This window comes from Anas acuta, chromosome 9 (assembly GCF_963932015.1).
Source record: "Anas acuta chromosome 9, bAnaAcu1.1, whole genome shotgun sequence".
NCBI classification, from domain to species: Eukaryota; Metazoa; Chordata; class Aves; order Anseriformes; family Anatidae; genus Anas; species Anas acuta.
This window is the reverse complement of record NC_088987.1, coordinates 14,480,495-14,507,459: the sequence shown is the minus strand read 5'-3', so window position 1 is coordinate 14,507,459 and position 26,965 is coordinate 14,480,495. Positions and strand designations below refer to the sequence as shown.

Below are 26,965 nucleotides of genomic sequence, written 5' to 3'. Positions count from 1 at the left end.
TGGGACTCTGAAACTGCTGCACCACTGGATGTAAACCTTGTCTTTAGTAATCCTTTTGCTCAAGCAGCTGGTGAGAACTTCACTTTTGACTTTCAGAATAATTTAAAAAATCTCACTCAGGAAGATTGGACAGAGAAAGCGCATGTCAATCATTGATTCTTGATTTTTAGGAGGGATTTCTCTAAGCTGTTTAGGCTTAGAAGCCAGAAAGGTGTGATGTCAGTCACTTTAAACAAGAAAACTCTAATCCATTAGCTGGATTTTAAATCACGTACCATAAGTGATTTTTTTTCCTGTGTCTCTTCAGTTCTCTTAAAGCATCCTAGCTCTGGTACTGCATTATATGCATCAAACTACATCCAGAATGTTTCATAACAAGCTACAACGTCCTCAAAATACTATAGGTAGGAAAAACCACTGATTTTGGAGAATTTAAGAGCCATCAGCTCACTCATGCAGACTTGTCACAAACTACAGTGTTGAAGGATTTTTTTGGCTAGGAACACGTCTGTAAGAGTGCTGTATTATGCTGAACACAACAGCTGTTTTTGCAAATGTTTGTTAATGAGCAGCCACATCCTGTAAATTAGCTGCTGTTCTGCACTGCAGTGAGAGTCCTTGTGTGATTTTTTTTTTCCACAAACAAAAAAAGAATAATCTTCTTGTCAACTATGAAGGATAGTTTTAAGATACAGAACTATGCAACATGATCAGATGAAAATGGGAGCCAACAAAACTTCTTGTGAAGACAATCGTATTTTATGACTACAAAGTGCCTTCAACAGTTGAGCAACAAAAAAGTACACTTCTGCTTTTCAGTACTTTGGAGATGCATGCATGGACCGCAAAAGCACTTAATCCCCTTTGCATTTTTATCTAATCCTTTTTCTTGATTTAATCATGCCGCAAAAAAGTGCCTACAAATTAGCTCATAAAAGTGTACTTGATCTGGGGAAAGACAGGTGCGGGGAAATCTGGTGACAGCTTTAACTTTTTCTTTAAAATATAGGCTTTTTTATTAAAAGGAGGAGATAGTGCAGTACTAGTACAATCAATGCCTCCAGAATAAGCAGCTTACTGCAATAAGTATGATATTATATTCAATATTTCATATCAGTTTTCTTACTTGTTGTCTCTATGTATTGCCAAAAGACTTTCCTTCTTAGTCAAACATTTACAAAATACCAGTATTTCACAAAATCCTGATAACTAAAAATTCAAGGGAATTCCTCTCAATGTGTGATAGAACATGACAAGGTAAAACATCCTTTAGTCACCCATTTTTTCTAGTTCAGTACCTACCAAGACGTGATTAGTACTCACGGTACTTACTAGCATTGTGGTTGTTGTGTTTGAATGGGATCACTGTTGTTCCATTAGAAACTTGTCGCATTTGCCAGTGGCACAGAAAATCGAAGCACATTTAGAACTAGTTTGAACTTACAGGAATGTACAGCTGTTTAATTGGTCTTTTTTGTTTGTAAGTGCTATGTGTGTGAGTTGTTTTTTTTTTTTTTCTTCTTCCCCTGTTGAATGTGTGTTCTGTAGCTCTTGATTTGACTTTATTCATACCTGTGGAAATTGTCATAGATGTGACTTTTGTAAATAGGCATTTGGAGGAGGTCTTCAGTTGTGTCAAAAGCTGGTTCTTTTACGTTTTTGTTTTTTTTCTGGTTTCCTTCCATAACTACATTATGTAACTTGAAAAAGAAAATCAGAAAAAATACTTCTGTCTACTAACTCTCTTACAAGTAGTAGGGTGAGGGACTAAAATGTGGATAAAGATTTAGAAGGCTGCCTTTAATGTCTTTGACCTTCAAAAAACGAAAATCAAGATCGAACTATTTTCATATAAGTACGGCTGCCTCTGTTCTGTTTCATGCCTCAATCACAAGCATTCTCTCTAAATAAGTTACAGTTGCTTAATATAGGAATAAATCCAACTAAATTCTCCAGAATTTCTAAAGATCTTAAGAGAAAAAAAGCTTGTTTCTGTAATTTTAATAAATGTGCCTGGTAAGCCTGAGAGGAGGCTTGCTGATATATTGTCTTCCAGAGCAGTCAGTCCCAAGAAGTGCCTTTAATATTTTCTTCTCCATGTATTTTGCAGCTATGCAGAATTTCTGTTGGCAATTTTAAGTCTCAGGGATTTTTAAACAAACTAGTAGTAAGTGAGTTCAGATTTATTTTCTGATGGAGGTGTGAGTAAAAACCAGCCTGCCGTTGGGCGCTGCACAGTGACTTATGCATCAATTACCAGTTGTTCTGGTGCAACAGAGTCATGCCAGGCATCCTCTTCTCCCCCAGCAACCTCCTGATAGGGCAGGAGAAGATGAGAGAAGGAAGGGCTTTCCCTTCCCTGTTTGTACACTGCCTTTGAATAGTGTAAGGTGGTGTGTGAACTTCGGTGCAGTGCGGTTATGCCCTGAATACCAGCTGTGCTGTCACAGTTACTCCTGGGGGTTTGTTTTGTTGTCTTTTTACAGCGTTGAAACTGCTTATACTTAGTTCCTGGTACTGGTTTCATTTTTTTCCTGAGAACCCAAGTTTTCTTGTCAAGAAGATGAGCTGGGTGCCAGCAGGTGCTGAAATGGTGTCAGCATCAGGAGCTGGGACCCCCATGGATCCTGAGCAGTGAAAGCTGCTCATGATATTAAAAAGGGGGGAGAGTATATAAGAAGAATCAGGAGATCTTTATGGGGTATCCTGTGCATGCTCACCTTGAGAAGGAGGAATATGAGGAATTGTGGTAGGAGCAGGTGAAACCTGTCTTCTCCTCTCCCCGGTGTGGTTGTTCATGGAGGTATGTTCTGTCATTTTTACTTTCTGCCCCCGCCTCTGGGAGGCTTGGAGGGACGTCATGCTCTTCAAGGTACTTAGGTTTGTTGTTGACATGCAGTTCTAGTGCTGCATTTGTCCAGTAGAAAGAACCACTGGGGTTGTCAGCTTTGTTCTTTTGCTCTACACAGTGCTCCAGACAGCTGTGCTTGAGCAAGGGGGAGCAAGCCACGGACCCCTTGCCCCTTCTCTCTATCCTTTTGCTTCTGTGGTCCCCTCTATTGGGTAGGTCCTATTGCAGGAAATATATGCAACCATAAAGTGTATTTCAATATTAATGGCTTTTCCAAGTGAGTTAGGCTGAGAGATTCAGCGCTCTTGTGGTACTCAGTGTGCGCCTTGGCCTTGCAGCATGACTAAAAGACATGAAGAAATGAATGTCTTAAAAGGAGAAGTTAATCTGTGCCTATATTGTTGTATGTGCCTATTTACAACCATTCTATTCTTAAGTGCATTTATTAAATATAAAGCACTACACGAGAACATTTTGATCTTCGTGTATGTAGTTAGTTAATCTCTTTTAATTTGCACATAACACTGGTCATAGAATATTCTCTGACCTATCAGCCACCCGTTTAAACATTGGTAAACCTTACTAGCCTGTATTATTGCTTGTGTGTATACTTTGTAATTTTAAAATACTCATTCATTATTAGAGTAATACTTGCTGTATATTTCCCAGGAATTACCATATTTTATCCTAGAATGCAATAGGGCAGCATGTTGATTTGCTCTCAACTTTCACTTTAATTTCCAGTGAATTTCAGAGTTGCTGGATAATACCAAGTATTGATCTCCTTTTTCCTGTGTATATTTTTATTGTGATCATAGGTGATTTTGTTTAAGGGTTGATTTTTGTACTTTTTTTTTCTTTTTTGGTCGGTGGTTTCTTTCTGTGGTGTTGGTGGTAGTTTGTTTAGTTGCAAATCTTGGTAAGGGTAAGATTTTGTGGAGAAGAAAATAAAAGCCATTATTCTGTGCAATTTGGTGCAAACCTGTCGGTAAGTCATTCCCATTATTGTCATTTTGCAAAAAGTTCTCAGCCATAATTATCAGGTATCGACTGAGTGAATGAATATACAACACAATCTTCATTGTAGACTTTTAGCTGTCATTACCTATACTTAGTAGATCCTACATTGAACTTGTCACAATTGCTGTGTATATGTGTGAGCCTACATATATACTATATGTATGAAGATGGGGAGACTTTACAGTTCCAAACGTGTGTCATAAAATCCGTTTAATTTATTATCTGCTTGTGGGCTATTGCAGGATTAGTCCACAGAGCAAACTGTAGCTTTGGAACATGGTTTATTGAACCTGGTTTGTGGGAAGGCGTTGCTACAAATTTTTCAAAGTCACAATATTTTACTGTTTGAATATGCGAGTCTCAGATGGCAGCCAAGAGTGGTTTGTGACAGTTCTGCAGCTTGGTAAGAAACCAGAAATGCCTATTTGTCAATATGTACAGATACACACGTGCTTTGGTTAGAGTGAATCCCCAGTTTACTAGGTGCTACTCTTTTCAGGAAAGGATTACATTAAGAAAACAGAGGGCTGGAATTTCTTATTTGATCTCTTGAATTTTTATCTTTTATACAGTAAATGTTTTTATTGAATTACATGTTGGGACTTTTACTATCTTTGTGTCTGTTGAGATTGCCAGTTATGAACCTGCAGATTTGTACTAATTCATAATTTTAATTGTTTATGCAATAAAATAAGGAAAACTTGGATATAAATTACATCATGGGCCTTTTAGCTTTATTTTTCGTTACCCTTGTGTTTGAAACAGAATGAATGTTCTGCTAGCCAAAGCATCTTAGAGTTTTATTGCCAGATTTCTCAAGGCACTTTTTCTCTTGCATCCTTTTGTTGAAAGTACAGCACAGCCAAATATTGGTGTGTGTTTTTCAGATTACTGTTTTCTGCAAACCTTTGTTTGGAATAGAAATGGGAGTAAAAATTAAATATAATTGCTAGAGTGGAATCTTACTGTGGATTCATTTTCTTTTAAACTGGATATGACCCTTGGACTGTCTTCTGTATATTTGTTTTTATAGAAGACCTATCCTTTGTTCTAAACATGGGGTATGCAGACAGTTAGATTGCTTCATATTTTCCAGGTTCAGAGTTCACCTTCAGGAATTTGTGATAAAGATGTGGGTAAATTTTTTCCTTGATCACGTAAACATTCGATGGAAAAAAGCCAGTAGTACGCATATAAGTAAACTGAGCAGGTTTCTGGGCTAACTTGAATTCGTGTATTTTTTTTTTGGAGTTATTCTCAATATGATATTTACTGAGTTAGAAATAAAAACACCCACTCTAAAACACTTTGTTTTTAATCAAGGTGGAATTATTTAACCAAATTGCCACTGACTTCCTTTGGAACATCAGGAGATTGTAGAATTTACCATGTCATACTACTTTGTTACAGGGGCTGAATTTGGTGGACTGTTTTCCCTGCAAAGTTAAACCAATATTCACATAGAATCAAGAAATAATGTACCTGCAACAAATAAACTGTTTAGGTCGAAACCTTGACCGTTCACATCAGCTGTGCTGCAGAGGTTTATGTGAAGTAGTAATCTGAACACGTACAGGTCAATATTGGCTTGAGCTTACTTTTTATCAAGCTTCATGTTCAAGTGTAGCTTTATGTGCAGTGCTTTAATTTGGACTGAAGAATGGAAATATCGTCTGAAAAATAACTGAGAAGTGATGCCAAAACCTTCACCCTGTGTAGTCTGCTTCTCTTTAAACTCTTAGTAAAAGCTAGTCGATACAATTAGCAAAAACAGTGCTCCAACATACTGGTCTAGTCCTCTAGTGGGAACCTTTAAGACTTTAAATGATGTTAATCTCAGAGGAAAGCCCATGGAGCTGTGAGCTGTGTGCTTCTCTTCTATTTTCTGAAACGTCTTTGCAATGTGAGACAGGACAGACCTATCTTACATTTGGTTTCTGAGATCTGAAAATCAAACTCCAGTCTTCTCAGCCATCATAACTATGTTCACAGTTATTTTTTTTAGTCCAAATTCCACTTCAACCATCTCCCTTTTCCCGGTGGAGCTGAACATTTCTTATAGAGCTGATTTTTTCACTGAAAAAAGAAACACATTTGTGTTGCATTTCTAAAGATTTACAGTGCTGATGAGAGGATGGGTGGGAGGCAAAAACTTTCTTTTCTTAATGCCATCTGACATGCTTCTGAAGGTATACAGAAAAGAGAGTTGTTGGGTTTAGCATGCTGGCTTTCCAGAGCCACTTTTAAAATTAAAACCACAATTAAAACTCAGGCACACAATTTTAAATCTTTATTTATTTGACATTTCCTTGTGTGGGAGAACAAAGGCATGGAGTATTCTCTCTTAACTTTTGTATAAGTATGCTTCAAAAATGTATGAGTATAGCTTGTTTTATAACTGGAACAAAAAAAAAATCTTAGTGTATACATATGTGGACAACTAGTAGTTTATCAGGGTGAACATCACATGACTGATTTTAGACAATAGAAATTAGATGGTCCAAATGATAAGGGTCAGTGTTATGGCTAAGTATAACCTAGCCAGTGATTCTCCACATATTCAGCTTTTTTTTCTTTTCATAGAAACTAGCTGTAACTTTCTGTATATTGGTTCCTCTTCATTCTTGAAGTTTGACCAGTAAGGTGGTCGGATCTCCTCAGCACATCTCCCTGCTGCTGTCCCTAATGTGGTACCAAAACTTGCTCACTGATAAGTCAGGCCTAAGACCTGGCTGCCCTCTGTTTTCTTCCTTGCTTTCTTTGTTGTTGCTGATTGCACAAATGCTTAGTCCCTGGTGTCAGGTAGTGCTTTTCCTAAATTTTCCTCCACTACCCACATCTGAAGTTTGTGTTGGGCAAAGATGTGAATTCCCTGTGAAATGCCTGACAGGTTAGAGAAGATCTCTGCAGTATTTCTGTGAGCAAGGCCGCTAAGAAATGTGTGACTGCTGCTTCTGCAAGGACAATTCTAGGTTATTACAAATGGATTTTGGATATAGGGCACAAATTTAAATAGATGCAACTACAGGAAAAAAAAGAAACAAAAACACAAATGCGTGCTAACTTTAATAATGCTGTGAGAGAGATGTGATTCAAGTACTCTTGATGAAAATACAAGGTAAGGTAATGGTTATAGCAGCTGGCCTACAGTTTGATTTGTTTGGTTTTTTAAAAATAGACCTAAAATAGCCCAATAATGTACCTTCTCTGACTGTTTTCCTACAATACTCTAAACATTTTTCTATTTCAAATTTGAATTTGAATCTTCACATCCATATATACTGAAAATCAGTAAAAAAAAAAAAAAAAAAAAAAAAAAATAGAGTAGAAAAATGTTTATATTGAGTCATAGTCTTGTATATTAGATAGAGGCTTTCACATTTTTTAGCTGGACAAAAGAAGGCAATGTAAACAATAATTAAAAAAAATGACAATATTATGCAGTAGCAGTGGAAGATAAGGCTGGCATTCTCACTGAAATGTGGGGCTGTGCTCATCAAAACCAGTGCTTATGGAATGTTTTACCGTTAGATGTGATTTTTTTTTCTTTTAATTACATTCATGCTGGTCTTTGTTATGAAACCCTGGTTTTGTTTGCCTAAGGATATTTAGTTTTAACTATATAGCGTAATTAACTAAGAAAGTATTCATGTTCTTAAATGTTTTATTTAGAGAATGTGGAATGTCACATTGAACTCCCATGTCTTGATGTTCGTATGTGATGTGAAAGCAAAACTTTGTCAAGCACAGAACGCAGTCGTGTGTCTGAGGGTCTGCTTTACGTAGGGAAATACCCATGTCATTGCTCAGAAACACATTCCTGCTTGGGCTCCCCGATTTCAGACCTTTGCCCTGGGTGCTGACTGTAGGGAAGTGGTGTCTGCTTGGTGCAGAACGTACCTGGGAGTGTGACCACTGCAAGCAGACCCCTGCCCACCTTGCTGCTGCGGGCCATGCTGTCTGGGGATACGTTCCCACACCGTCACCTTCCCACCTGTGTTGTCCCACCTCACAAGGAGTTTACTGTGTTCAATGCCTGCTGAAAGCAGTGAAAAAAACAAGCAAGCAAACAAAATCCCCAAACATAGCAATAATTAAAAAAACATCCCGGCTTTGCGTGATGTTCTGCAGCCTTTCCTAGAAAAGCCAAACTTTAGATGTCACATTAACCAAGGAATGTCCCTTTTGCAGAATTTGCCTTTGGTGCTTTGTCATCCTCGGGGAGCGAGCCGAGGCCGTGTGTGGGCAGGGGCAGGCGGCCATGTTCCGGGCAGCTGCCACAGAGAAGGCCCCGGCGCCAGTGCTGGGTGAGGGAGCGTTGCCTTCACATCCAGCACTGTGGCCCTTGCTTTGGGCTTCTTTTACTCTGTCTGCAAGGAACAGGGATCTCCGTGTCGGATACAAATGAGCTAATGAGTGTTTTAAATAGATTTAATGGCCGTCTTCTCCTGACGGAGTGATAAAGTGAAAACCAGATGGTTTGACGGAGATGGGCGGTGGAGTGTCTGTGGTAAATCATCCCTCTGCTCCCTGCGTGCCTGGACAGTGGGGCTGTCTACCCAGAAGTAACTAATATGAAAGCTTCTGGAACGTGTGGCCACATGGTGTTAAACTCCAGGAATTTAAAGAGCCTCTAGCACTGGTTACCTTTTCGTTCTGAAGCAGTTTCACCGTCCGTGACACGGAAAAGCAGCCTTCCAACAGCCTCTTGGCCCCGCGTGGGTGAAACAAATGTCAGACGTTGTCGCTTCCCGGTGTTAACATTAAAAGTAGCTGGAATGAAGGAAATGCACGGGCAGGAGCAACGTGCGCTCCAGAATGCCTTTGCTTGGCTAGTGTATTAATAGTTAACTCCGCAGCCTTAATCAGCTGAATCTCTTCCAGGTGACCGAGCGCAGCACTGTTTAGCTTCCTGCATTTGTCAATGTGAAAATTACGCACTTCAGCTTCCTCGTCACTGTCATGCCGCAACTGCGCATTTAAGTGGTTTTGCTTCCTGAGCCAAAGAGCAGCAGCTGGCTCCTGCCCGCTGGGAGCGAGAAAGCTCATACTTCTCCCCCAGCACGTGTGCCGTGGGGTGTGTGTGTCTGAAAAGATTTTTTGAGGCGATTTTTAACTGGTTTGGCAACGGGAAGAGGACGACTAGTGAAGCCAATGTGAGGGTTAATACAAAGGTCTCATGCAGAAGTCGTGCGAAGTTGAATCTGCTTTGGGAGTGATAATACGGAAGGAAGGTGTAGGAGATGTCAACATGCTCTCTGTGTGAATTCCCTGGGGGACAGGAGTTAGCAGTTGTCAGGACAAGAAAATCCAAACTGAAGGAAATTTCAGAAATGCCTGTGGGAACTGCTCAGGCTGATGCCTGGGGAGGTGCAGCTCGAGGCTCAGGGCTGATAGTGCAGCTCACGTTTTTGGCTTTGCTGTCTGTTTTCTGTTGGCCTTTGGTCAGGTGATTTAGCCCTTCCTTTCTGCCTGGAATGCAAAAAATAACGCCAGGGAGTGTTGCAAGAGTGACTGAATGTTTGAACAGTGCAGTAGAAGTGAGAGATACTGAAGTGCTAAGTGCCTGCTTAGTTGTCTGATCTGATGAAGCTTGGCTGTTTATCATGGGGGGGGGGAAAAAAAAGGTAATTTAGGTAGGAATGTCATAGCTCTAGCGTGAATAATTGGAGTATCCGTTACCTTCATTTGGTCCTAAAAAGCAGGTTTTGAACAGTCGTGCTCACTGCAGGGCCCCATGGGGGTCTGCATGTTGTGTCTAGGAAGTCTGCAAAATGGAGGACAGCAGCTACCTGCTAGTAATGGGCTTTAAATTCACTGTAGTGGTGGCTTATTTAAGTTTTGGAAATCTTTAAAGAGTCCATAAATTAAAAAAAAAAAATTACCAATCCAGACCAAGGCAGCACATGCTGCTCCGCTTTCAGACATGCTTTGCTGTGTGCGGGGTTGTATCCATCCAGTTAAAATGCTCATTTTACGTAGTGCTGCAAATTTGGTTTCCTGAGATCAGTGGATTATTCCATTTGTACGCATAGCAGAAGAGCCAGGAATGAAATCTGTCATGTGGTCCCTTTTTGTCTACAATTGTTTTCCTCTCCCATGAATACAGTTTTGGAGATTCCCTGAATTCAGAATGTATTTCTTACTAGCTTTGTCTTCTGGATTTTTTCTGGAGAGGGAAGTAGCACAAGGATTTATCCTAGATTTTGCTGTGGTCGAAAGTAATTCTTATTTTAGAAAAAGAAGAATGAAAAGGTGTGTTCTTGCTATTTGCAGTATGATCTTATGTTGTGAACCCTGTTACGCAACAAAATCCAGTGGGATTTGAGCACTTCTTCCTAGACTGTAAGCAATTTATCTGTACCAATAAATGTAGTTCTGAAGGCATCTGTCCATACTGCACAGCTACATAACAGCTGGTTTGCACAGAAAACTCTGTTTACGTTGAAAAACATGCTTAAGTATTTGGATGTATGTTCCTTTTATATATACATATATATATATACACATATATATGTTCTGAAATAGCAATTATGGTTTACGCTAACAGTGGGTAATTGTCTTAGATATAGTATCTTCAAAAATATTTTTCTCTTTTTCCGCTCCATCTTCTCATTCTCTTCCCCTCTAGGCCTCCCAGCAGACCATTCTCAGCTCTCCTCACTTGTGCTGAAGAGTCCCCTGGGCTTGAACACAGTGTTTCAGGTGAATTTGAATGCAGCTGGCCAGGGTTCATCTCCTCTTCTGAGTCCGGTCCTCAGTGACGCTGGCGGTGCCAGGATAGAAGAGGATGACGAAATGAAACGTAAGGTGAGATAATGACGCTCCAGAGAATTTATTTACTTGATGAGTGAAATGATCATTTCAGGTGAGGAGTTATGCTTTCTGGTCACTGAATGTTGATTGCATTTTTTTTTTTTTTTTTTGAAAATGAATGTGTTTGGTTATTAATGTTAAAAACTTCAGTGCTGAAGATTTAATCAAGCCTCATTGTTAGGGCAGGGGTCTCCCCCTGCCTTGTTGGTATTGGTGGATTCTGTTTTGGTTGCTGGTATGACCTTCTGGTGTTTTAGCAGGAGCTCACTGCAGAGGGCCCCAGAGCAGCAGGAAGCTCTTCTCACAACCTGTCTTTTCTACCTTGGAATGGAAATGAGATGCTGCTTCCCAAGATGAGCTATTTTTGGGAAACAGTTGATGCATATTTAGTATAAAACAGTGTACTTGGTACATTTTGGGCTGTAACTGTATGGTAGATTGTAAAAAGGGTTCATCCTTGTGCTGAAACTATTTGAAAGGACACTTGAGAAGAAGTGAAATGTTCAAGATGATTCTCAACACAGTACAGAATCACACAGTATCACGATATCTATTCACACACATCACAATATCATTTGATCATTTTGTATTCTTTCAGCGCTATCCAACTGACAAGGCATACTTCATAGCGAAAGAGATTCTTGCTACAGAACGGACATATTTAAAGGACCTGGAAGTTATTACAGTGGTAAGTGGTTTTAGCTTTCTTTAATGCTTTTTCTTAAGATTTGTAATAATTAATTTGGAAGAATTTGGAATTTCTTCCAGATAGCAGAAGAAGGTCTTCCAATAAAACGTGATCCTTGAGCCATGTAGCTCAAGGATCTTGTTATATAGGCCCTTGTGTGGGAGAGCAGATATCGTCTTTAGACTTCTTTATCATTAGCTTGAATAGCTACATCTTGTAATTTCTGTGGTTTAGGCAAAATCTCTCTTAGAAAATTCTGAACACGGAGTACATCAGGATAGCCTAAAAATGTTGTGTATTCAGCTTCGCTGTTGCTGTCAGCTCTGCTTATAATCTAGCTGTCATCACCTTGGGATTCCTTGTGAAACTTAGTATTATGAGAGTAGATGACAATTTCAAAGAGTACTAAGGATCCATGGAGTTTTGAGAGGTTTAGTTCTTAATTATTATTATTTTTTTTTTACCCCTCCTCATTTTAAGGAGGCGAGAAAGACCAGAGTAGCTGACTGAGTTGGATGACAGCTTTGGATGACTTGGATGACAGCTTTGTTTCCAACTCTTTAAGAGCTATTTCTCTACTTATTCCAGACTTGAACATGAGGTGGCTGCTGTGTTTCTACAAATGATTGCTTTAATTTCATCAAAGAGAAGTTTGTGCTCTTTGTGCCATACATCGTCAGTTGTGTTTTGTGAGAATTCAGTGAGCATCATCTCACTGAGGTTCCTCCTACAGACTTCCCAGAACTTTCCTAAAAGGCTGGGGAACATATGGTACCTCAGAGGATTTCTGTCATGTTCCCATCCCTGACAGAAAGCTGGGAACTAAAAGTGATTTAAAATAAAGGGCCATATGTGACACACAACTTGAGCTGCTAAATAACTTGTACATGGCTACAAGTTTTATGAAAGAGCTGTGGTTCTGCCTTGAAGTAAAAGCAGACATAAAACATCATCTGTGGCAGTTACTCTGTAATTCGCTGTGCCTCAGAGTCATTACCAACCATTTCATCATTGCATTAAAAAACATGCTTATGCCTGGAAACAACAAGAAGCCTCATATTTGTAATGTTTGGCAAGGAAAGGAATAACATCTTTTCATCTTTCTCTGATCTTCCCTGAATGTTTCTTCTTCCTTTCTGCTGTTTCCTTGTTCCTACACTTTCTCCTTCCCCCATCCCTGCAGAAGCAGAAATGTTTATGCTGGTGATAAATTCCTTAAATAGAGTACGTTTCTTAAACAGAGAAAAAAAACGTAATTTATGATTCTTCCTGCAGTGGTTTCGCAGTGCAGTCATCAAGGAGAATGCTATGCCAGAAGGCCTGATGACATTACTCTTCTCTAACATAGACCCAATTTATGAGTTTCATCGAGGGTTTCTGAAAGAAATTGAGCAAAGGTTATCGCTCTGGTAAGCATTAATAGTGCAGTGCATGGCCAACGGTCAGAGAGAACCTTTTATGTCCTCACATCAAAAATGTACTTTGTCTGTATTTGAATTGGTACTTCTACTTAGAGTCAGTGAAAATATTTTAATCCATTATAATTAAAAAATAAATAAGTAAAATTTCCAAGCACTGTCTTGTAGGTGCTATCCTGTATTCATATGAGTTGTGTGCCAGACCAAGGTTTTTGTAATATAACTTCTTGTTATTTCTCTAGCCTTAGAAAAGAGAAGGAACGCAAGGTCAAAAAGATAATGTGTGAGCTTTTTCAATATCTTCCAGTTAATGAATCTCTGGTGAAAATCTGGAAAATACTTTTTATAATTAGAGTTCAGTCTTGCAGCACAATTTACTTTAAAGAGCATCCTTTAATCTATGTATTACCTTCTCCTGGCCTGAGATGTAATATATAAAGAATCTAATTTCCATTCAGAATTTGTTTTTGTTACTACATGTTGCTTCCACATTTACTGTACCAAATTTTCAAACCAAGCAGTGAAATGGAAATGCTAAGAAATGCAGGGAAAGGAAATGCAGCTACAAATGGGTAGAGGAAGGATTAACATTAGTACTGCTTCCCTTAACTTTACAAAAGTAGTTCTTAAATATGCAGATACTTGGGAAGCCTTTCTCAAAGATTCTGTCTTGAAGTAAAGGGTGGATTGGAGGGAGGAAATGGAAATGTCTTCCTCTCTCATGGACTGCATTTTCTTAATTCATCTTTGTACATGCATTTCAGGGAAGGAAAAACCAATGCTCACATGAAAGGAGATTATCAACGCATTGGAGATGTCATGCTCAGGAATATGCGTACTCTAAAGGTAGCTAAGGATTTAAATAATGGAATCTCAGCGTTGTTGATTCATTTTTGTCCTGTTGTCAAGGATGATACTTCAAGGTTTAGGATTTTAACTTATCTTGAAATGACTTGCAAACAATTAATGTTGCTAAATAAAAATAAAACATAATATTTACAACGAGGATTTATACAACTGCTGCTTATTTGACCACCTAATTTTACCTTGAGGAAAGGCTATATGTTTTTTGGCTACTCAGTGTAAGACAAGGAAAGATTGTTAAATTAGCTTCACTAGGAGGACCTAGAGGACCTTTGTGGGACAGTCACATTTGTGTTGCTGTAGAGGAACGATTATTCCTCAGCTCACTTCTGCCTGTCCTAACTTGAAAGAAGTCAGTAATCAACAATAATTGTCTTGGAATGGAAAAGCATTAACTGGTGATAGTAGCGGCAGTTTTCATAAAAGGCAAACATCAGCCCAGCTGACATACATAGCAAACAGTTGACAATCAAGCAAATATTAATTTTAATACTGCTTTTTTAACAAAGTGGTTAAAACATATAATGTAGTCAATGCTGCTTTTTGTCAGTATTTATGACAGTGTATGCAGTCTTGGATTACAAAGTCATGGTCTGAGACAGAAGTAAAGAGGGGAAAAGTTGTTTCTTATTCACTGTGAAGTCTGTAGAAGACTGTTTTCCATTAATCTGAGATTTTTATGATTCAACAGGAGTTTACAAGTTACTTGCAGAAGCATGATGAGGTCCTGACAGAACTGGAGAAAGCAACTAAACGCCTAAAGAAGCTGGAAATGGTTTATAAGGAGTTTGAGCTGCAGAAAGTTTGCTATCTGCCACTCAACACTTTTTTGCTCAAACCAATCCAGAGACTAATGCACTACAAGCTGATCTTGGGGAGACTTTGCAAGCACTACACAGCAGAGCACCGGGACTTTGCAGACTGCCGGAGTGAGTGAGCACTCAGCTGTATATGTGCTAGGCACAATCCCATTCCCCTGTACATACCAAATTTTGCAGGTACCCTTCAGGAGACAGTAAGCATTACTTCTGTCTGCACACTCAATGTAAACTATTATTTTCTCCATTCAGGATCTCTTAATCTCATATATGACTGCGAGAAATATACAGAAGTTTTGATGTAGGTTGTTGAAAACACAACTCCTAAGTGAATTCTCTAATTTAAATATCTGAGAAAAAAGTAGAATACATCAAGCAGAAAACTGTCAGAAGGCAGCTTAGTTCAAAACATGTTCAGGCTATGTTTAAAAATTAATTTTGTTCTTCTTTAAAATTTTTGAGTAGGAGGCTTTGCCAGTCTCCTGCTGTGCTCTGGTGCAGGGCTCTGAATTTTTCTGCAACAGATAGAAAATTACCTTAACTGTTAGTTTGGAAAATGCAAGAGAGAACTTTCAAAGAAACTGTTTCATTTGCAGATTTCATTTTATTTTTTATAAAGTAATCTTTGGCAGAAATAGTTGTTCTTAATTTTGGAATTGACTTTTGGCTATATGGTAATTACTTTTTAGTTGTGCTAAGTCTCATATACCAAATAATCTCCAGAAGCATAGGAAGCACTTTGCAGTTCCTAATTAATCTGTTTTGTCCCTATGTAGCTATGAAATGTTTCTCAAGAATAAATCTGGCTATTGATTTCAGATTCATTTTTCCAGGGTTAAAATTTGTGGCCTGAGTTTGTCTCCTCTATTCTGATCCATTTGGTGCTGTTTTCCCTACAGATGCACTGAAGGAAGTCACAGAGATGACCTCTCAGCTACAGCACAGTCTTATCCGCTTGGAGAATTTCCAGAAACTGACAGAGCTACAGCACGACTTGATTGGTATAGATAATCTCACGGCACCTGGGAGGGTAAGTAACTTTGCTTAGTTTCTACAGCCTTTCTTGTTTTTATTGCCAAGGAATCCATTTCAACAATGTATTTACTGCAGCCACCTCTACCAGAGTGCCTGTAAAGGCTTCGTATAATAACTGTCTTCATAGCAGGTCACATTTAGCCCTTGGTGATACCATAGGGAAATACATAAAAATGCTTCTGCTTACTCTGGCTACAGTTTCATGTTTCCGATATGGCAGAAACTGGGTGTGCTGGGATGTGGCACTCTGTGTTTGGTTGGGAAGCAGTATGTCATGGACTCGATACAAGTCCACTGCCAACTCTGCTTATGGGTGTCTGATGCAATCTCTCTTTGTGGACTGAGACCACATGGCAACAGCAGTGGTGAGAGGAGCATCACTGGACAAAGCCACATTGGTGACTGGTTTTGTGGGAGCTTGGTTAGTTCCTGCTTGGTTTTTATGTTTGTTTGTTTTTGCTAGATATACTGAGCATAAGCACAGGAGCATCGCTTATGCTTCTGGGATGTGATGGCAATCACTGCATTGGGATGTAAGTGCAATAGGTGAACTGCTGAAATCCAACAGGAACTCTGCTCGATTTCCTTCTCTTGCTTCGCTGATTTAAGTGCTGGCTGCAGCAAGGAGCTGATTCATGTTACCAAACAGAAGGAATGATATTTGGCGTTTAACAAATCTGTTTGGGATCATTGCTGGCTACCAATCAACATCTGTACACTCCGGGATGAAAACAAAGAACCATAAAAGTTCTGTGTTTGGGAAAGATAAAGCTTTGCCTTACTTTTACTTTTCCTCTGCAGGAATTTATCCGCGAAGGTTGCCTGTACAAGCTCACAAAGAAGGGTTTACAGCAGCGGATGTTCTTTCTGGTGGGTACTACTTTTGCTTTACTGCTGACTGCTCAAGGTCTTCAAGATAAAGCTGTTGTGGAAAGTGTGTTCTTGTGTGTTTATGATGAAAATAAGTAATCATAGCTAAAATTTTACTCTGAAGGTTTTCTTATAGAGGGTGACTGTGATTGTCCTCTCTGTGCTCTCTAAATAAACAATAGTATTGTTTTAAGGAAAGCAGGCCAAAGTGGTGATGAAATGGTGGTTTTCCCTGTGTCTATAATGTTTAAACAACAGATTTTTAAAATGTCAAAAATGCTTGTTACAACCTGCTGTTTGCAGAATATTGATTGTATTCTTCCTCTGTTTTTCAGTTCTCAGATATGTTACTGTACACAAGCAAAGGGGTTACAGGGACAAATCAATTCAAAATTCATGGACATCTTCCTCTGCATGGGATGTTGGTAAGTAGTGTGAAATTGCAAAATCATTTCCTTATGCACTGGGATGCTTTAAGTCAGGTTGAGGCATTGCTTCAGGGATGTGATGGCTGAACCAGAAAACACCTTTCAGGCTAGTGGGAGCAGCTGTGGTACTGCTGGTCATGAGCTGGACCTTCATGTGCCTCAGCCTATGTGCTAAACAAAGATTTGTCTACATGGATAAGTTTATTCCTTCTATCTCATTAGCAAAGAAGCTGGAGCACGTTTGACCATTAATTTTCATGCCACACCAAGAAGCTTATCTGGGAATATGGATTTTTTTCTTTTTTTGCTGTGTACATACTTAGGCAAAAAAATCAATCCTCTTGTGTCCCTGCTCCCCATATTCTAATGGGATTGTTCTTTTTGTGTTTGATATGCAGCTGATAGTGCTTGACCCACCGGTAAGTAGTAAGCTGAATCCTGCTCAGAATCCTCCTTTCTTCACCCTGTTGAATGTTGTGCTGTGCAGCTAGAGATATGGCACTAGAAATACACCATAAAGATTTTTATAGAGAGCAAAAACAGACTTAAAGTAGGTGTTAGTCATAAAAGAGCAGCTGTTTTTGCATTTCCTGCAACTGAGTTTTAGTCATACCGTGACTCGAATTCCTAGCCAGCCAAAGAGAAGAATTTTTAGTCTTTACCAATCACTGAACGGTGATGAGAAAAGCCTTTTCTTTTTCTGCAGGTGGAGGAGAGTGAGAATGAATGGGCTGTCCCACACTGCTTCACAATCTATTCAGCACAAAAAACCATAGTAGTGGCAGCAAGGTAACGTTTATTGTCCTCAACTGCATGTAGGTTTGAGAGATACCTTCTCCAAAGAGTTATTGTTTGATGATTTGGTGTAGAGATAGGAGTGTTTCTTGTGTCCTTTGGAAAACATAACTTCAGAACAAATGCATGACACCTCACAATTCCTTTATCAATACTGTGCTTTAGGAAGGAGTAGTTTATCTAAAAGAACGGTGTATTATTAAACACAGCAGCAGCAATAATGTTGCTATTGCGTTGTTTTCTAGTTAGCTGAGTTGCCAGTGGCATCCTCTAAACAACTGCTGTAAAGCAGAAGACAAACTGAAATGTGAGCATACGAATATTTTAGAATACCAAAAAGAATTAAAATCCAGAACATGCAAATTGATGCAAGGAGGAGAGGGAGCTGGGAGATGAGAAGAAAAGTAAAGGCTTGCTTGGAGAGAGAGAACTGATCTCTTGTCAGTGTCACTTACGCAGCGAGCTTGGTGTGAGGAATTACTGCATCAGGCAGGTGCAGCTACAACAGCTCAAGAAAAGCCTGAGGTGGGGAGGATGAGAGCAGCACCACTGGGACCCAGCAGTCTCTGTGGGAAGCAGTTTCTGCATCAGCTGGTGCTAGTTCCCAAGTGTGAGAATGCTCAGAAATGACAGGATTTAGTTGGCAGCACTCAGGATGTTCACCACGTAAGGGAGAGAATATGCCAAACCACCTTTGCACCAAAACTGTCTCTGCAGTAACTCACACTGCTGTGTTTTGAATGGTTAAAAAAGGTGGGCAAGGAGGACTGATAGCACATTTAGAAGTGCAACGTGTAGAATTAGGCTTTGCTTATGTGCAATGGTTTTGTAAATGCTCACAATGGAATACATAAGATAATGCACAAATCCTAGACTTTAATTCAGCTGTCAATCAGGCAAGTTGCTCTGCTTGACCACAAGTAAATCCATCTGAAGATAGCGTAATTCATCTTGGTATGCTGATGTATGAATTTTATAGATCTTTTTGATAACCTGACCAATTCATGCTGTAAAGGACAAGGTATGCAAAATATTTGACTAAGACTGTGCTGCCTTTTTAGTTTATCACTTTGTGTTTGGCGTCCAAACACCATACATGCTTGTATTTCAGTGATATTCTTCAATATTGTACTTTTTTTTTTGCCTTTTTATCTGAAATGTACTTTAAGATATCTACTACACCTGTTCTCTCAGGATCAGCTTTAGAAGGCTTTGTCCCCTAAAAGGCAGCTGGAGTTGGGTACGCTAAAGTACTGAATTAGAGCACTAAATGTAAAATTCATAGGCTTCTCTGCTGGGTAATAACCTTGTCTTGAACAATAGCTATTATTGAAATTATTCTGGCAGGTCTGCATGGGGATATTATATGGCCCTTTGGCTGCCTATTCATTCTCTTTCTTGTGAAGCCCAAGTTTTAAAATGGTTATTTTAATCTTGTTTCAAGGCTTGAAGGTAGTGGTGAGTGCTATGTGAAGTCAGCTTCCTGTCTGAAAAGTTGGTGTTCTGGAGGAATTTTCTGATTTTATTTTAATGGAAAGGGACTGCTCATTGGACAGTGACTTTTGCCTTTGTTTAGGAATCTTGCACTTTGCCATGGCTCCAGGCTGAGGTGGTCACCATTCACACTGTTTGTCTTGCAGCACCCGCTTGGAGATGGGAAAGTGGATGGAAGACCTTAACATGGCAATTGAAATGGCCAAGAAATCTACTGAGAAATCTGATATGCTTCTGGACAACTCCGTATGCAATCGCTCCAACAGTAAGCGATGTTTCTTGCCTTCTTGAAATGTGTCAGGCATCGAGTCCTTCTCATTTTTCCTATTGTAAATTTGATGACATAAATGGAATATTTTATTGTTCATATGGTATTGGAGAGCTCTTGTACTCTTGTTATGTCTTAGTAAATACGACAAGTAAATACGCTTGTCGTCCTTGACTGATGTTGCTGGTAGCTCTAATTGCAGCAGAGATGCTCCAGCTGCAGAATTGTTAATTTTGTAAGGTCCTTACTCATCTCTTCTATAGATACTTTCTCCGTTTAACCAGGTTGTGTTTTCTTGTCCTTAAATTCAGTGGTGTCTTTGGAGTTCAACAACTTGTTTTATAGCCCAGCGTTATTTGTGCATATCTCTGGTGTCATGGATGTGGTGAAATTTGTAGTATCCCTTCCTAGAGCACTTTCTGTTCCTCACTAAGGATCAGCTGAAGGTGAAGTGTGGGGTTTTTGTTCGTTGCTTTTTTATCTTTCCTCCCTTGCCCTAGAACATTGAATCAGCTGCCCCAAGCAGAGCTGAGCAATGAAAGCCAAAATTAGCTGTTCAGAGTGACTTTTAGGAGTTGGGTAACATTCAGATTGATGTGTTTTAAAAATGGGCCATTGCAAGAGGAAAGACAGTTGTTTTTTTTACAGGAATCCCTGTTCCTCTTGCTCTTTGTATTGCACAGTTTTCTTAAACCGCTGCTGAATTCTCCTCCCCCAGGATCCTCTGATGAGGTCTCTCTAGAACAGGAGTCCGAAGATGACATACACTCTTCTCGTAGCTCCTTGGACAGGCAGAGCCATCACCGTGCCAACACAACCATGCACGTGTGCTGGTACCGCAACACCAGCGTCTCCATGACTGACCACAGTGTGGCTGTTGAGGTACCCCGCAGGGCGCAGCTCTCACGTCTTCCTCTGTCCGTCTTGGCTCGCTCAGCCTCTGCTCATCCTCCACTACATGCTCCATTTTGCCATTGAAGCACTTCTGCTGTCTGCGGGAGCGCATGGGTGATGAGAAGGCCGCTGCATGTTTGCTCACCTTCGTGCATGTCTGCGTGTCCGCCAAGCACGTGCACCGCGCTGTCCCTGCAGCAGGCCTTTGTTTCAGAAAATGTGCTGAAGGAGGGAAATTTCATAGGAAACCACGATATCCGAGGCCTGAATGATTCATTTGGGTTTAATGAGCCTTGCAGGGGGAGTTTAGACCGGTATTGGGTTAGGCTGAACAGAGCTTTATTATGTGTTTGCTGCGCTGCTGTTCTGCTGGGTCTGACCCTTGGCGTGGCTTGGGGCAGCACTGATGGCACGTTTTGTTTCTGAGTCCTGCACGTTTTGAGACAGATGTCTGTTCTGCGTGCTGCTTGCACTGGCATCTCAGTTTAACATTAGGAGGCAGTTCAGCGGGTTTAATTGGCTAGGAAACCTTCCTGGAGGCTGGCATACTTGGAAGATTTCCAGAAGTGGGAGATACCCTAAGTACCAAGAAGAGAAAAAGGAGGTTACTCACTAGCCAAACAGCAATAAGACAATGTATTGTGTATTTTGTGCTTCCCTTGCCCTGCAGTTAAGGTATTTTTTTGTTTAGTGGAAGTATTTAAGTTGGGCAGTGAGGCTTCTGCGTTTCCATGGTGTGTGTATGTACTAGTAGCTCAGTAAGGGAGCTCTTATGGATTACAGGCTTAGGGTCCAGAAGTTGGGCATTACAACCAGCAAAGGTGGTGGTTTCTATTGGAGGGAAGAAGCCTTCCTTTCCTTGATGATACCCTTGGGAGAAGCACCTTCTCACTGTTCTGTATCCCTATAACAATACCTGCCCCACAGGCTCTGGGATTAAACCTGTGAATTCCTGCAGCATCCTCTCACATCGTTCTGTTTTGTGTTCTAACACCATCATTTTTTTCCACGATCCATTTTCCTTTAACAGGCGTCACTTTTCTTATCCTAATGGTCTGTTTTTCTCTTTCTCTCCCCCTTTTCTCTGCTCAGTTTTCTGCTCTCTTGCTGTTTCTCCAGAGCTTCCTCCTCGCTATTTGCTGGGCCAGGCCCAACGGCCCAACACAATCACCCATGTTTGTTGGTACCGGAACCAGAGCCTATCCCTGTCTGATTACCTGTGCATGATCCAGGTAAAAATGCCTCTCAAGTTCTGCGCTGGTGGGAGGAGCCATGGGATGCCAAGTAAAATGTGCAACGTCTCACTCCATAATTGCTTAGTTGAACCCGTGTGTTGTGCTAGCACGAGGATGCCCCAGTTATCCAGCAGAGGAGTTGCAATGTTGCCTCATTGGTACAGGATTTCCTTCTATTTCTGCTTCTCAGAGTGGTTCTCTGTGTAATTCTGCTGTGTGCTGTCTTTCTCTAATTTTAAAATCCATTTGCTTTCATTCCATGCTGTAGGTTTCCTTACCCCCCCTGGCCAAATGTTGGGTGACTGCCTCCAGGATGGCAACATTTAACTAGCACAGCACTTCCCTGCAGCCTGCTTTTCACGTGGGGCTTGGCTTAGCTAGCTGCTGCCTTCCTGTCCACAGCTCTGGCTTCCATCACCAGCCTTTGTTTCCTCTGCTGCTTTATTTTCTTTCTCACGCAGTGTCTTGTACTTATTTTTTTTTTTGCATGAAAAAAAAAAAAGTGACTAAAGGGATGAACGCCCTTGTGGCTCTCGCTGTTTCCCTGGCCATAGAGTGCAGAGGACAGTGGGGGCTGGACAGCAGAGTCTGCGTGGCACTCTGCCATGTGCTGCCTGATGTGACACTGAGATCCAGTGAGCAGTTCAACATCAAGTAACTTCATATCAGGGGAGAGAGATTGCTAGTTTGCTCGTCACTTGCATGTGAACAGAGCAGGGTTGTTTCCTAGAATTGGTGATCTGAAGATACATTCAGTTACCATATGAAATATCCTGGAGGCCTTTCAAAACATGGCAGCAAGTGCTGTTTTATGCAGAAACAGTTATATCCGAGAGCCTCAAGCTCTTTAACTGCATCAGCTGACTTATCTTTCCCAAAAACAGGGATCTGTGGTTTCATGGCAGTTTTCTTTTTCATTCTGTGCTAGAACCAGCTCTCTGGGTACTTGCTGAGGAAGTTCAAAAACAGCAACGGGTGGCAGAAACTGTGGGTCGTCTTCACCAACTTCTGCCTGTTCTTCTACAAAACGCACCAGGTGAGCCAACATAACTGAGGGATGGTGTTTGGGGTGGTGCGGGGACCCTGGAGATCTTTTGCTTTCAGCTACAGGCCCTTCTCGTTGTGATTTGGAGAGTAACCAGTGAAAGACTAGGTAGTAATTAATGAAGCAAGGCTCTGTAAGGCTGCAGGCCCTCCTTGCAGCTTGTAAGCAAGATTTCAGTTTGTGTTAATGGTGCTCACCTTTTATATTTGAGGGGAAAGAGGTCTCACGATGCTTCCACTAAGGGAGGTCAGGGAATTAGCAGCCTTCTGGCAGTCTCTGTCTCTTACCTGCTCTCACCTGGGGGCTGCAGCACAGTTAACAGCTACGCAGGCATCAGGAATTTCTCTGTCAGGGTGTATTCAGCACCTGTGTTTTGTAACGAGCTGTGCTGCAGTGCAATGCCTGCCTTTTCATTTTATTAACCCCCAAACCTGTTTATTCTTTTCTGGCTTCTTGGGGGCGTACTTCTTTTGGGAAAGATATTTTAGCTTTCAAGTTAGATCTGTGCTTGGGATTCCAGAGAGTTGCTGAGGAGGGGAAAAGGGAGAGCCCAGCAGGCAGTGGAGAGCAGGGGAAGAGCAGCAAGTAACTCTTGTAATACAGTGCGAGGAGCTGGGGGAAATCTTACCACCTAGCACAGGCTTCATGAGAGATAGAGGCAGCTCCTCCTCCCATTTGCTCCTAAGCAAAAATACAAAGCCCCTGAACTCTACAGCGCAGCAGAGTGTTGGGAGCTGTGTGGCAGGGGATGTCTCGCATTACGGCCGTGCTGTTTGGCTCTTCCAGGATGATTATCCCTTGGCCAGTCTCCCGCTGCTTGGCTATGCAGTCAGCTCCCCTGTAGAGGCAGATGGCATTCAGAAGGATTATGTCTTCAAGCTGCAGTTCAAATCCCACGTGTATTTCTTCAGGGCTGAGAGCAAATACACCTTTGAGAGGTAATTTTATGTTTTTTTCTCTATATATTTCTTAGTATATAACGTGCTGTTAACTCACTGGTTGATAATGCAGAGCCCTCTCTTTACTCCCAACTACTTCCTGGTCTGAGTGACCTTACCGAACACCCAGCACATTCTCAGTAATGAAGTTTCCTTCCTCTTCGTACCCATAACCAGAACCCCTGTCCTTGCACGGGAAGGCTGGTGGTTACACCTAGAGCTGTTGGCTCTGCTTTCTCTCCAGTCTGAAGCTTTCTTGAGGCTGGGGAGCAACATGGATGGAAGGGCTGTGAGATGCTCAGCCCCACTGGGTCTAGGGAGTCAGATTTATAGTTCATTAAAAATTCTGGTAAGAATACCTTTTTTTTTTTTCCTCCTCTCAGTCTCTAAAGAAACAGAAGTTATAACACAAGGCTGAGAGCAGTGAGTGCTGTGGTGCTTTTCAGTTTACTGCTTTCTCTGTAATAAAGCTTTTCAGGGGCTTACACATACAGTCCAAAGTGAACTGTGTTTAAAATCCATCACATACAAAACTTCACTATTACGTTAGCTGTTTAAAACCCTTGTGTTGCTTTTTGCCTTGCAGGGTATTTCTTGAGGTTTATGCTTGTTTGTTTGAGTGTGCTTTTAGTCAGAAAGAGAAAACACCATGTACTTCCCCCTTCCTTGGGAAGAGCATCACACACTTGTGAGCAGCATACATATCAGTTACCTGAGACAGCAGAGTTGTGTTCTTTAATCCACTGGTTTCATAGAGTAATTTCAAGAGGAAAAAATGTAATTCACAGTTGCTGTTTGTATTGTTTCCTTCATCGTTGCTTTGTTTCATGCCATATGAGCAAGTCTGTAACCTAGCTGATTGTAAGAAAAACAATCCATACCACTAAGAAAAATGTTGGTAGCTCGTCCTCCTCAGATAAACACTTCCTGTACAGTTATAAGAGAACATGATTTGCTCTAATAAAAGCTCTTGGGAGCTCAAAGCATTGTAGAGCTGTTCCTTGAACAGGCAGCCATGTTCTGCAGTGTATTTGCCACAACTCTGTGGTGGGAAACAGATGTTTCATGAGGTTTGGTAAAAGTAATCCTACTCACAACAAAAGCATGAGATTGTGTCGGTGAGGGAGGGGCTAAGCACTTCTAATGCCCTGTAACTCCTTTCTTGCCAGGTGGATGGAGGTGATCAAGAGGGCAACCAGCTCTCCTGCAAGGTCAAGTCTCTTGCTTCCCCAGGACAAGAAGGATAGTCACTCAGACTGAAGCGGGGCAGAGCTGGATCTCTGCCATAAACATCAGGAAAAGATGCGGGTGGAAACAGGAGTCTCTGGAGTTGAGAAAGCAAAGAACCAGGAAGCTCATTTCCACCTGGTATGGAACAGGGGAGCTAGGGAGTTGCAGACAGGGATCACATCCACTCTGAAGGGTATGGGAGAGGCTCAGGTCTGCTCCAGTTGAACCCACTTAGAGAGAACCTAACAACCGCAGAGCTTTGGTGTGCACACATTGTGGAAGGCATATTGGTCCAGTTGTACCTGTACAGTAACACCCTTGCCTGCCCTGAAGGCAAACACCAATTTGTTTTTACGTTTTGACTGGATGATCGGCACGTGTGGGAGGAAACCAGTGGCTGTCAGTGGTGTGACCAGCTCACAGTGCTGGTGTCAGGCTTGCTGTGGCTCCCAGCAGTTCCCTTCCCTGGATGCTCGCGGCTGGCTGCACAGCCAATCTTGCTGCTGTTAACATCAACCTGCCGGCATACTCGCCTTAGACTAACGGGGGACCCACAGATACATACAGCTTGAAGAGTTCATTGGGAGCAGAAACAGCAGCTCTTAGAGAACAGTTCTGCTACTTGGAAGCTGCCAAGACAATGATTTTCCAGGGGAAGGGGGAGGAATGAACTCAGCTGTTGAGATGTCAGTATATTGCGGGTTGGTACAGGTAGGGTGCATGGTTTTTTCTCCAAACTCTGCTATGGTGCATGCTGAGAGGGTCACTTGCTATTCTCTTATCACAGCTCCAGAGTTCTTTTATCCTGTAGTAGGCATTACTTAAGGCATGGGATGGCAAACACTCGTCACCCTTATGTGGGTGATATTTTCAAGGCATTTAAGCAATACAGGAGAACAAGGTTCTCTGAAAGTCACTGTTGCTTGTGCTTCTGTTACATAAAGACTTTTGAAAATCCCTGTTCATACCTTTAAATATGGGGTGGGATCCATCTTCCATTTCTAATGAAGGTGTAAAAGTCACTGGATTCTAGATGGAGAATTAGTGTGTGAGGACTCTATTAAATCTCTGTATTAAAGCTGAAATGGTTGCAGTTTGTTTTTGTAAAGCTGTCATATTTGTTTGCTTCTACCGATGGACTGAAGTAAGGTAAATGCCATATACTGCTGTTGGACATGGTTTTGATGAGCTTTTATTTTAGTATTTGCATAGTAGAAAAAGGAACAAGGAAGTAGTGTAGTGAAAGACAAAAGAAAGTGTTGCTTGTTGTGAGGATGGAGGATTGCTGAGATCTCTGTGAAAATGGGACATACAGAGGCCGACCTGTGCATTCTCCAAGGCTGGTTAGGGGTTGTGGTCTGAGACTGCATGTAGGAGGCTTAAGAGGAATTTTCCAGACTGCTCACTTGGCATTTGCCTTGTAGGGAAGACAGGTGACTGTAGATCCACTCTTCACTACCACTGTCACAATGACCATTGTCCCTGTAAGTTATATGTACTTAATTTATTAGTGTCTTTTTTAAAAAAAATAACTGTCATAGGTGTACACATGTGGATTGACTAGATATGTTATAATCCAGCTGAATGACTGTTGAAAGTAAATAGCATCTTGATACAAACCTATCTCAGCCTCTTATTCCTGAGCTCACTATCCCTGCCAAGGGCCACGCTCTGGGGAGAGGGGACAGCGTGGCCACAGAAGCATTGCTTTTCTCAGGCCTGACAGAAGAGGTTTCACTCTTGATTAATGAGTTTTTACTTTCAGTGGTTTTCCTGGATGGTGCTGACTGTGCCTCTGTCAAGGTAACACCTGAAGTCTTTCAGCAGGAGCATTTTCCTCTTTAATGAGAGCATCCCTGTGCAATTAGCACCATTTGCTGGGCTACTGCAGGGAACCTCTGCAGGAACAGATACATTCCCTGCCAGCAGCCGCTAGGGGCAGTTTATTCTGTAGCCTTTTCTAGCACCAGGCTTCAAAATATTGGTACCAGGGTTGAGCTCCTCACTAGGCTGCCAGGACTATGGTTCTGAGCTCCGCCAGCAGCAGCTGTGAGCCAGCAGCAGCAGCAGGACAGCACTGACCCCCAGGCACAGAAGTGCTCACCTCTGTCGTGGTTCAGTGGCACCAGCTGAGGGGGAGCGCCTCAAGGCTGTGATTGGAACCAAAGCAGCTGTGTAGCAGCAGGCTCAGAGAGGCCCTGGGGTCCCCAAAAGCAAGCTATGCTTGCCAGAAGGCAGCATTGTTGGGTTCACGTGCT

The 26,965-nt window shown here is 41.3% G+C and overlaps 1 protein-coding gene across 6 annotated transcripts in view; it reads left to right on the top strand.

Annotated features, from left to right (window-relative positions):
* FARP2 (FERM, ARH/RhoGEF and pleckstrin domain protein 2) overlaps window positions 1-25,792 on the top strand; it is a 72,321-nt gene extending 46,529 nt beyond the window's left edge. For 2 of the 6 annotated variants that reach the window (XM_068692280.1, XM_068692281.1), the window contains exons 14-27: window positions 10,503-10,681; window positions 11,286-11,375; window positions 12,651-12,784; window positions 13,558-13,639; window positions 14,349-14,586; window positions 15,375-15,505; window positions 16,312-16,380; window positions 16,716-16,805; window positions 17,515-17,597; window positions 19,244-19,362; window positions 20,084-20,247; window positions 22,423-22,530; window positions 23,326-23,477; window positions 24,647-25,792. In XM_068692280.1, the coding sequence (XP_068548381.1) occupies window positions 10,503-10,681; window positions 11,286-11,375; window positions 12,651-12,784; window positions 13,558-13,639; window positions 14,349-14,586; window positions 15,375-15,505; window positions 16,312-16,380; window positions 16,716-16,805; window positions 17,515-17,597; window positions 19,244-19,362; window positions 20,084-20,247; window positions 22,423-22,530; window positions 23,326-23,477; window positions 24,647-24,737 (1,730 nt within the window). In that variant the 3' untranslated portion in view covers window positions 24,738-25,792. Of the gene's footprint in view, window positions 1-10,502; window positions 10,682-11,285; window positions 11,376-12,650; window positions 12,785-13,557; window positions 13,640-14,348; window positions 14,587-15,374; window positions 15,506-15,973; window positions 16,233-16,311; window positions 16,381-16,715; window positions 16,806-17,514; window positions 17,598-19,243; window positions 19,363-20,083; window positions 20,248-21,351; window positions 21,492-22,422; window positions 22,531-23,325; window positions 23,478-24,646 lie in introns of those variants that run through there. The other 4 variants (XM_068692282.1, XM_068692283.1, XM_068692284.1 and 1 more) reach the window with 4 other exon arrangements.
* The last annotated feature ends 1,173 nt before the right edge of the window (window positions 25,793-26,965 follow it).